The sequence below is a fragment of the Condylura cristata genome, unplaced genomic scaffold (assembly GCF_000260355.1).
Source record: "Condylura cristata isolate star-nosed mole 26May11 unplaced genomic scaffold, ConCri1.0 scaffold00008, whole genome shotgun sequence".
Lineage (NCBI taxonomy): Eukaryota > Metazoa > Chordata > Mammalia > Eulipotyphla > Talpidae > Condylura > Condylura cristata.
This window is the reverse complement of record NW_004567109.1, coordinates 13,753,090-13,764,935: the sequence shown is the minus strand read 5'-3', so window position 1 is coordinate 13,764,935 and position 11,846 is coordinate 13,753,090. Positions and strand designations below refer to the sequence as shown.

Here is an 11,846-nt window from a genome sequence, read left to right as displayed (position 1 = left end):
GGTTTGAGCCCTAGGGAACTCTCACGAGAGATGATTATCTAAAAGCTTAGAGTTACTGATATGGCAGAAAAGTAGAGTTACTAAGTGAGTGGACTTTGGGAACTAAATCTCATTTCTCTAGACAGGGCTAGAAAAGTAGAAATATGGATAGGAAATTTGAAGAGGGTAGAATTTTTTTTTTAAAGCTTTATTTATGCTTACAGAACTGGGGTACGGGCCAGAGGATTTACCAGAGACAGTGCAAGGGGCAGAACGGGCAGATCTACTGAAGTACACTGCTGAGGGGAGCAGCTGGCAGGTCAGGGGAGGTCTGCAGTGCCATGTGGGTCAGCTCCCCAGCTGGGGATCAAATTTGTGCTGCAGTGGCTTCTGAGCTTCATAGTGCAGTAATTTAACACTTTGCACCACCAGGCAGAGCCCGAGGGTAGAATTTTCTAAAGTCATTACAGAGCGCAGGACTAAGAAAGGTGTCCCAAGATTGGGAAGAAAACCTAGACAGGGCTTCTAAGAAGGTAAATTTAAGAAGCAAAGAACCCAAATCTGGCAAAACTCATGCCTTGTCTCATGCAACCACCACAGTTGTCACTGTAATATATTACAGTGTGTCAGGATTTCCCAGGGAGGAGTTAACCTAGGTGTGAGGGATCTGCAATCAACTGTTAATGGAAAAGTTGTCTGAAAACACAGGAGCTAACCAAGTATCTGACTTTTTTTGTCTCAGGGGACCAACACCTTAGGAGTATTGACCAGAATGAACCACAACTTTAGGTTCACTTTCAGAATTCAATCTTTCCTTTATCCTTTCTACTTCCTTGATAGTCCTAAAACCCAGACCTGTCATAACTCAATGAACTAGTAATTCCATTATCTCATGCTTGATTTTACTGCCTTTATAATCAAATGTCATCAAAACCAATACTCTCAAGACAAAGACTTACCTTTTGTGCCTTTCAGGAAAATACCACAACCGAATGGTATCAGACCACCTGAACTGAGTACTAACTTCCAAGGTATTTGCACTAACATTGGTCCTCTTGCCCTCAGGTGGACAGAGGTGTGAAAGGAATTTCCATGAAGTGACTGAGTAGTCTAATCTATTGTCCATCTTTAAATTCAGAATGACTGGGAGTTTTGTTTTCTTTGGGAATGGGCAGAGAAGGAATCTGCAAACAAAAAGGGGGGAGAAAGAAGGGTGGGGACAGGGACATGGGCAAGGAGTTGGACAGTGGCTTGAGGTCTTTGAGGAAACCACATGGCAAAAAGCTTTGGGGCATATACTTTCCACCAGTTAGCTGCAGTCCTGCACTGTATTCATCTAATGGAAAATTGGAAAAAGAAGTGACTTGCGTTTTTTAGTGTAGTGCTCTCAGGAGAGATTGCCAGTACTGGCCACTGCCTAGCTCTGGAGGCAAAAGCAGTGAGAGACTGCGAATCTCTTCTCTGATATCAACAAGCCCAATTACTTAACAATGGAATATCAAAACTGGTCTCCTCCATCAGCTTGCGTGCTGGTGACTCACGGCTTCTCTGTTCACATGGGCGCACTCCAAGACACACTCCCATCCTTGCTGACCATTTGCTCCCAAGCTGTGTTAAGTGCTTCATCCTTTTGTTCTCTCAGTTCCCAGACAATAGTACTATCACTGCACTTACCCCAATATGAAGACACATTCCAGGATTTCACCAGAGAAGGGCTTAACCTTTTCGTGCTTTTGATAGACTGCTGAAACCTAGGGACTAATTCTCGTGATAATGATTTTCAGTGAATTGGAAAACATATACAGGATTACAATGGAGACCAATTATGTTGAAATACAGTTCTTAACTCGAGACAAACAATACAGGGTGAATTCCTTGAGAGTAGGGACTGTGTCGTCATCTCTATGCTTGCCTGTGCCTAGCACAAAGCCTGGTACATAGAGAATACTAATAAGTGTTTATTAATGAAGGAACAGAAAGGAACATGGCTACTGTAAGCCAGTCTGAGGAATGATTCACTGCAACCCAATGGCTTGCATAGGTTTTACCCCATTTGAGATCATCTAAACCAGCGCTGGGAGAAATCCCACATCCCACAGGTGCCATCATATGTAACAATAATGACAGGCTATTGGAAGACCAGAAAAACAAAGCTCATGTATTTTCACCAGCCAGAATAATCAGATAGTGAGAGTAAACAGACTCGGTCTTTAGAAGATCTCCTGGTTTTGGAAGCATGATGCTCATGCTACTTGAAAACATGACTGACAGCTCTGACAGAGGAAAGAAGGGGCCTGGGCTAGCCTGTAGGTGTTCTCTAGGGCTCTTCTGTCCTGAATTGAGCCTTTCCTCTCTGGGAAAGAGACACTTTGTAGAAGTATCCCTAAAAACCACAACAGAGATGACACATGTCTTTCTACGTTCAAGTAGTAGTTTTAGGCTTAGATAAAATTTTCTTTGTCAATGTACCAACAGAAAAACTAAAGAAAGCAAGAAATAAAAGCCAGTTTCCTTACTAAAAATATATAAAGGGCCAAAGGTATGTTCTAAGATGACTGCCACATCGGATATTTTTAAAAGGAAAAAAAAAATCCAGAAAACTTTAAAGCTGAAAACCACAACTATGTGGGATTCAGAAATCTCATCCTCGGGTTTTCCAGATTGACCACCCCCCCCAAACCAGAGGGCTCCTCCAGCGATACACAGCCATGGAGGGTGGTGGCTTGGGTGCTGCTTGCTCGACAAGGGTTTCCAACACTTGTTGGAAGAAACATGGCTTCAGGTGGGTGACTTCTTTAAAAAAAGGAAGCTACAGATCAAAGTTTTGCTTGTAATTAAAAAAAAAAAAAAAAAAAGGTCTTCCATTCCTAAGGTGTTTTCTTTTTGACCTAATTGTCCTTTAAATTGTCTGCAGTTTCCCTATGTTTTTCCTAGTGCAATAAACAATGCAGCCAAAGAAATAAAAACCAGGTCCACTCTTGCCCCAAACACTGAAAATTCAGGTCAGAGAATCACAGCATGAAAAATGGCCCAACTCTAAAATATACAAACAATATTAAAAAAAAAAAAAAAAAAAGGAAATAAAGTCCTCTCACCCCTCACCCCGAAGACATTATTATTAACATTCCTGGTACATTTCCTATAATATAATGTTGCATATAATGCTTCTTTCCCAGGGAGTCCAGCTCACTCAGGAGGAGACATCTACTCAGTACTTAAGGATAGGCTGGGGGTGTCAAGTCTTCCCTGCCAAGCCTAAGGCTTTTTTATGAGCTCACTATTTCACAGAAACGTCTGTGGTATAAATGAATCTAAATGGGGATGAAGACAGCCAGGCACCTGTCACTGTTCACCAAATCAGCCAAAAAGCTGAAGAGCGTGGGATCTGGGAGACAGATGCCATTAACAGTTGAGTGAAGGAGGATAACAAGAGGAAGCACCAAATGAGTGGCTGCTTTTGGTTCCAAAGCCAAAAGGGGGCCCCATCAAAAAAAGACAGCTGATCTGGATGAGGAACTCCACTGCTCTGACAATCATGCAGCACAAACATTGCCTTGGGGCCCAACCCCGATAGCCCCAGTTCAAGAACCAGAGCAACTTATACCACCTCAGAGTTTGGGATGAATGGACTGGTCCTAGTTTAGGACAGTAAGTGCTTTGAAAGTGGAGGACAAGTTGGGCTACCAGCTCAAATCCTACAGCATAGCTGTGACCTCTGGATTTCTGATTCTGTGGAACCCCTGGTTCCTGATGCCACTTCCTCTGCAGAGATGCACCTTCCACTTATCACCAGCCTCTCCTGGTACCCAGGCTAGCAACCCTCAGAGAGCTCAAGAGGCATCAGTTGCACTTCTGGCAGATAATTTCCGCCTCATCCTGGCCAACGCACTTCCCTTTTAAGCTGGTATGCCACCTTCCCCTCCAAGCAGAGTTCAACTTCCTTTTGTTTCAGAGTTTTGCCTGGCCTCTGAGGGCCCTTTCCAGGATACAAAATAAAGTATCTTCCTGTACCCGTAGATGAGCAGGTTACCTTCCAGTATCAGATCTGTGTTCCAGAGATTGGTCAATGCATCTTTACAAGGATAAAACAACATGCATACACAGACCTGTCTGAAAAGGGCTTTCTGGATGGGATTTCTGGTTATATTAACGCCTTCCCTAAAAGAAATAACATTCTTGGTGTAAAAGGGGTAAGACACTGAGTGACCTACTCTTAACTTCTGGAAGGGCAGCTTATTTTTGTCCATTTTTCAATGATGGGGTGGGAGAGACCCAACATTTCAGTTACAGCAATGAGATTTTGTTGTGTTTTTTTTTAAAAAAAAGGGGGGGCATCCTATGTGGAAATGAGTGGGACAATGATAAAAATAAACAAATAATTAAAATTCCAAACCAAAACATTTCTCCTGGCCCCAAGATCCCCAGTTAATCCTCCAAGACCACAATCTCCACATTGTGGACTTGATGCTGGTGTTCTTCCATCTCAGCCACCACTTTCTCCTCAGTCCTCAGCTCTGTCTCCAAAATGACAGCTTTGCCCTCAGTATCCTCAGCCTCTGGGTCTGGGGCTGGATCAATCTCAATGATGGTCTGCCCGTCCTCTGAGGTGCTTTCAACAGCCTGGATCGCTGAAGTCAGGCCGGACTCCATGGTCACCAATTCCATAGGGCTCACCATGGTGGTCATGTTGCCCAGGGTACTCCCATCCGGCACAGCAGGGGAGCTTAGCAGTGCCAAGCTAGACGAAGGGTGAATGGTCACTGTGTCTGGTGAGCTGCTCTTGGCAGAGGAGACCACTGTGGCATAGCGGAAGAGCTGAGGCCCAGAAGGCAGTGTGTGGACAGTCACAGGACTGGAGCCCTGGCTGAGGGTGGCCACTGGAATATTGCCCATGGAAAATGACTGACCCACTGGGGTGATGGTGATGGGTGAGATGACTGTGAACTGAGGCTGCTGGACAGGAGGAGAAGGACTCAGGACGGTGGTGGAGGCAGGCCGCTGGAGCCGGGGCCTCTTTGGAGGCTTAGGAGTGCTCACAGGCATCAGTACCACATTTTGAACTGTCTGTGATTTCAGCCTGTGATCCTGAGCTTGCTTCTTCTGCTCTTCTAACTGGCGTTCTAAATCTATGGGAATAAGACAGACTTTGTATGGAAGAAAATATAATATTGGGAACAGTAAATTGGGAATCAGCAGGCTTAGGATCTTGTCCTATGTAGCCTCAGGCAAGTTACTTATTTGTTTTTAAATGAATAGAATAGACTAGATGATTTTCAAAATCCTTCCAGCAACTACATTTCATTCTGAGATAATAGCCAGGGCAAAAATGTAGGTGCTTTTTCAGGCTGTGAATCTACTATAATTCAACTCTTTAACAGTGAATCACATTCTATCACCAAAAGTCGCCAGTTGGCTTAGAAACATTTATATGCCCTGCCTAGATCTACAGATGAAAATAATAGCTGCACAATCTCTTTGGAGCTGCCATGAACCTATAAAGAAGTTACAGTGGGCACTCTGAAAAGCAGTAATTTCCAAATGGTCCTACAAAGATGATCACCTTGCTGGTGACTCAAATGGCCCGTGTGTGCCATTAGTACCCAGAAAAGTCTACAGAAAGTTATAAGGGAAGTCCCTGAGAGTTACAGAAGTGAGAATTCAAATCCACTTTACAGGAATCCATCTCAACATTCTTAGAAGAAGCAAATGAAAAAGGGCCATTTCTAAGAATATACAAATACCCGAATTTTAAAATATAAATTTGGTATAGAAATAAGGTAAAAACAACCTTAGTCATTCTTCTTTTACTTCTTGGCTTCATGGCTGATTGTATCTTGTATCACTCAAAAGCTGATACCCACCACCTCTGACTTCTATCCTTCACCGGCCTTAACTCCTCCTACAGCTTCTCTTGTTCTTCACTACATCCGCTATGAGGGACATGAATATACACTTTTTGCACTTATTTCTGTCTGTTTTCTCTTGAGTTCCTCGAAGCCACTGAAAAGACTGGGACTGTCTTATTCAATATCCTATTTCTGAAACTTTCAAAAACAGTACAGAAGTAAGTGCTTAATAAAGCGATTTAAATTATCCATGTAGTATGATAGTTTGTGGTTATGTGAACAATAAAAACAATGGATAAAGTGCTAAATTTACATCTATCAAAGGATACGGTATCATCCTTTGATGCAGTGTTAATATAAAAGAGATAAAGGGCCCTGCTCCTGGCTTCTTTCTGTTTTCCTATGAGTAGCGTCTGCTCCCACTATCCTACCTCATCTGTATCTGTGTACAAAAAAAAAGCAAAATCTGATTCTATATGAATTGAAAGAAAGGAAAGGAAAAAAGGAAAGAACAGCCAGTTCTAACAGAAGTCAACAAAGGAATGAGAAGACTCAGGGTTTGAGAATGATATCGCCTAACAAAAGAGAAAGCTGTACTCACACACCTGTCAAAGCATAGAGAAACTGCTCCTCTCCTTGCTCTACTTGGTTCCTTCTGTTGTCCAAAACCTTCTTGATCGTGTCCATTAGGCCAAATGTATGTGCTACGTTGTTGAGAACAGCAGCATCTATTTAAAACAAAATACATGTCTGTCAAATTAAAATGAACGTTCACCAGCTCCCTGATATGCTACTTATAAACCTAGAAATGATGGGACTGTTTTTATTGTCATTAAAAAAAAAAAAAAATCAAGATTTTTATTTATCTATGCATACAAGAACTGGGGTATGGGCCAGAGATGCAAGAATGTGAGAAGATTCACCAAAGACAGTGGGGAGCAGAACAGGTGGATTCACTGAAATACACTGATGAGGGGAGCAGTGGGTTAAGACAGGAGAGCTCTGCTGAGCCATGTGGGTCACCTTCCTGGCTAGGATGGAACTCATGCTGCAATAGCTTGATAGCATTCAGATTTTAACCGCTGTGTCACCAGAGAGGCCTCACATTTAAAACTTTTGAATCACTTCTTCCCAGCTCTCCTATTACCCACTTGAATCCATGCCACCATCATCTCTTGTCTGGACTAATTCCTTCAAGAGCCTCCCAAAAGGTGTTCTTGTTTCTACTGTTGCCCCAAAGAGTCTGCTCTCTACACACTCTTTTTAAAAATATATAAATAATTCTTATCACTTTCTCTTATCATTCTCCCCAAACTCTCCACTGTGAGTGCTTCTGTAAGTCTTTGAACTCACCAGGTACATTGCCCCTTCAAGATCTTTGTTCCCTTGGTCTGGAATGTTCCTTCTCCCAGCTCATCACATGGATAGCTCCTTCCACTCAGGTCTCTGCTTAAATGACCCCCTAAAGAAACCCTACTTCGCCACTACCCAAAAGAGTCACCCTGCTTTGTATATCACTTGTCTTTTATAAACTCTATGCATGTAAAATTATTTTGCTATAAAATTTAAATATATTCACATAATGTACAAATTCTAAGGAAAAACTCACTGAAGGCATAAGATTATGAAATTTGATCATAACCCTATTTGTGTTAGATGTCTGAACCTTCCTTTTACCTTCTGTATAGAAGCAAGCACCCAATAAGTACTAAGAAATAGCTGTAAGGGGAACACAATGGTTCTAGAAGCCTTATTAAGAGTAGATCATAAAAAAAAAAGTTTTCTAAAACCAGGTGTACAAATACTTCTCCAATTTTCAGAGTTTATGTGTGCGCGCACACACACACTGCATTCTTGGGCATCAGGCAAAAGTTACCTGTGGAAAAGCATGGCCAGACTTGAGTTCAAAATCCCGTTATAAACTTTGGACTTAACTTTATAAGCCAAAATTTCCTAACCCATACAACAGAAACAATAACACCTATACTACAGTGTTTTCATGAAGGAAGCAGGATCTGGCAATAATTGTTAGTGTTTAATATATGACAGTTACTGTTCGTTGTTCACTTACCTGTGACCTGGAAGGGTGCCTGAATGAGCCGCTGCTGAACCCCCCTGAGTAGCTCCTCTATTTCCTTCTGTATATTGCAGACAACCTCTTCCATCAGTCCTACATCAGCTATTCCCTTCCAGAACATCAAAGTGTCCTCTGGCACAAGAGGAATAAGACAGTAAACTAGGAATGCTACATATAAAGAGACACATCTATACAATGTGTTAAATTCAAAGTAATTTCACTGCAAAAGGATTTCTTACTGGGTTTTTCCAGGGGAAAAGGAGGAAATTTTGGGAACACAAAGTGCCTGTTAGAGTTGGTACTAGTGATCTGGCTTCTTCAAAAGCAGAGAGATTTGGAATAATTGTCTCATTTTAGCATGGCCTCAGGTCATGGCTTTGGTTATAAGAACAGGAATCTTCTCTAATAAAGTTATTAAATACTCTTTAAATAATTTAACTTAAAATTTAATATTCAGGCCCTCCCTGGTGGCGCAGCGGGTTGAGGCACAGCACTGAGAATCTAAAGCCGCTTCCGCATGAGTTCGATTGCCGCCTGCCCCGGAGGTGACCACATGGCGTGGCAGACCTCTCCTGGCCCGCCCCTGTTCCCCTCAGCAGTGTACTTCATCGATCTGCCTGTTCTGCTCCCCACTCTGTCTCTGGTGAAGCCTCTCGCCGCCCCTGAGCCTCTGGCCTGTACCCCAGTTCTGTATGCACAAATAAATAAATCTTAAAAAAAAAAAAATTTAATATTCAATTTTTTTAGATTTATTTACTTATGCATACAGAACTGGGATACAGGCCAGTAGTGCAGGGGAATTGAGCGGATTCACCAGAGACAGAGTCGGGAGCAGAACAGGCAGATTGACAAAGTACACAGCCGAGTGGAGCAGTAGGCGGGTCAGGAGAGGTCTGCCACGCCATGTGGGTCACTTCCCTGGCCAGGGATCGAGCTCATGCCGAAGCAGCTGCAGCTAGCTTCACAGTGCTTTAACCTGCTGTGCTCCCAGGCAGGACCCCAAATACTCAATATTTTTAAACAAGATAATTATTTTGAAAGTTAAGTAATAAACAAATTCGATACACAACCTTTCCTCACTCCCCTCTCCACTTAAAAACAATTGAACAAGTGGTATTATAAACTCCCTGAGGGCAGAGGCTTAGCATCTAGGAACACTGACAACTAAAAATAGGCAATAAAATTTGTTATATGAATTAATGATGGAAGATGACAAGAAGCCTCTTCAGTTCTCTCAACATTAATCACCATCCTCTACCCCTGCTACCTTTTTCTTCTACATTGTGCAGTTTAGCTTATCTCAGAAATGTGCTGAAGTTGAAGGCAGTTTAACAGATGACAAGCATGGACTACAGAGTCAAACAGTTGATTTAGCTCTGATACTTATTTGTTGCATGACTGGTCTATAGTGAGTTCTTCAACCTTTCTAAACCTCAATTTCTTCATGTGTAAAATGTGACTTTGAAGGATTTCCCATAGATTAAAATAATGTGTGCGCACCTATAATTATTATACTATGCATATGAACAAGCAACAAACATAACGAAGGGGTCTTCTGTGTCCCTCTTCATACAGTGATAAGAGTCACACACCCCTGCAAGATGTCTGAAATGCACAGAAAAGTACCTGAAATTTCCTCTGAATCTTTCTTCACACCCTCTTCTGTGGCCATGGTGACAGCAGCAGTGAGAGCTGAGTTCCATTCCAACCCTGCCTCTTCCATGCTCTCTTCAGAGATGGCAATCTGTGTGATGCTACCTGAAAGTGGCCATTAAAGTAAGACCAATGATTTTATGAAAAAGTCAGCACTATCCTCTATCACATACTCACTGCCAAAGAAACCATTACTTTAACCATCTAGCCTGAAAACAGTTCAGAAGAGACCCATGGACAGCAGATTCACAGAGAAAAAAACCTTTTGTATCAGTTGTGCATTGGGATTAATGAGCAAAGAACTGAGAAAAATCAAACCAATCAAGACCAGGTAAGTGTGGGCACTCCATATAGGAAGATATCAATAATCCAGTAAAAAAAAAACTATCAATACAGATGATCAAGTAGAGGAGTTTGGACCAAATAAAAAAGATGTAAATAGTTCACATTACTTTTTACTTTTCACTATGTAAAAGAGCCACAAAATGGAAAAGTCAAACTGCTAGGTATTTTATACTTTCCTGAAAAAGACGTAGGTTTCAAGGGATTTGGCTTCTTCTCACCCCATGTTACTCACAGTGTATTAGGACTGACCAAAAGAAACCTCAAGAAGTCATTCTCAAAGCACAGTATTTCCCTAATCCGTTATTGTCTTTAGCCTTCTTGCAACTCTGGAAGGCATGTTTTTAAGTCTTCTGGAAGCAACTGAGACACATTCTATGCAACTGGACTAACTGAATCCTTTATAATAATCTCATGTGGCTTTATCTTTCCTGGGTGGCTGAGATCCCTAATACCAAACTCAGCAGTACTGTTGTTAAATGTGTGCCTATCCTGTCTCACTGGTGAGGAAAGCTCAGCGTGATCGTCTGGATCCCTTCAGGTATAGCTCTTTAATCCTTACTGCATACTGTCTGAGCCTGTCCCAGCCAGCAACACAATGCCTTTGATAATATCTCAGTTCAAGGGCTAAAATCATTTATCATTTAATCCACCTTCTTGCCTTGACCACTAAGAGAAGACATGATTTTCAAAGCTTAGAGATTCCAAGTGGCATGAACATGAGACTCTGTATGAGCACTATAACTACTAAGCTATCTTCTAATATTTACCGTGCATTTAAAAAAAGAAACAAGGAAGGCAGTTTGGTCAACAGGAATCATTTGGGAGAAAACACTTTCTGAAGTATGGAACCCCATCCAAGATTACCATACCTTACAGAACACAAATGCTCACGGCCATTGAAATTAAGAAACACAAATAAAAATGAGGGGGAAAGTGCTGCTGAAAAACACAGTGGGTTGTCAGGTGGTTTCCTACCCCCTACCATCAGCCGAAGTGGGTGTCTGCACCACACTTGTCTGCTGTCCTGGCACTGGTGCTCTTGCACTGCTGATCAGAAGATCAAATTTGGTGCTTCTGCAGGTATTAGAGCAAACCTTGTCATGCTGGTAGAAATCAATCTGTCCAGAGTCCATCATTTTTCTATGAAAAGGGAGACAAGAAGTAGCAGTTTAGCCTGCATTCCATCTAGAAAAAACTAGGCCTCAGGAATAGAGAAAAAAATTGCTTAGTCTATTCTGTAGACTGTTGAAACCCAATAGCATTAAAAATCATTAAGTTGCAAATAGTCTAATTGGGCTATAAAATTTTTATTTGTCCTACCCATTTTAAAAACATTCCTCTTTCACCCTTAGTCTACTCGTTGTGAACATTTTTCAGTTCCCACTGAGTTCTAGGTATATATCCCTGACAAAAGAGCCGGCCTACACCCCAGCTCTCGTATGCATAAATAAAGAAAATAAATTTTTAAAAATAAATTAATTAAACATCAGCAATTTTTCCCATAAGGAAAAAAAAAAAAAGATTGACAACTCTAGAAATCTGAGCAAAGTTGATTATATAAACTCCCACTAGATTCCCCACAGAATCTCGCTGAAACCAACCCAAAGGGAGAAACTCTAACTCATATTCCAGCACAACTGAGAAATGCTATAGGGGGTGGGGACTCCCTGGTGGCATAGTGGGTTAAGTCTCAGTGCTATCACCTTTACGCCCTGAATTCCATCCCCAGCCAGGCAGTGGACCCATGTTGCGCAGACCTCTCCTGTCTCACCCACTGTTGCCCTTAGCTCTGTATTTCAGTGTTCTGATCCCCACTCTGTCTATGGTGAAATACCTCTTACACCCCAATTCTTCTATGCATAAATAAATAAATCTTTGAAAAAGAAATGCTATAGAGGAATAAGAATATAGTGATAACATTCGGATATATTAGTATTCCTACACCA

The 11,846-nt window shown here is 41.8% G+C and overlaps 1 protein-coding gene across 1 annotated transcript in view; it reads right to left on the bottom strand.

The window, feature by feature from the left end:
• Positions 1-2,817: 2,817 nt before the first annotated feature.
• GMEB1 (glucocorticoid modulatory element binding protein 1) overlaps positions 2,818-11,846 on the bottom strand; it is a 22,592-nt gene continuing 13,563 nt past the window's right edge. Inside the window, exons 7-10 of the mRNA XM_004678695.2 lie at positions 9,529-9,660; positions 7,897-8,034; positions 6,431-6,553; positions 2,818-5,105 (exon numbers count right to left, since the gene is read on the bottom strand). Coding sequence (XP_004678752.1) covers positions 4,405-5,105; positions 6,431-6,553; positions 7,897-8,034; positions 9,529-9,660 — 1,094 coding nt within the window. The 3' untranslated portion in view covers positions 2,818-4,404. The remainder of the gene's footprint in view (positions 5,106-6,430; positions 6,554-7,896; positions 8,035-9,528; positions 9,661-11,846) is intronic.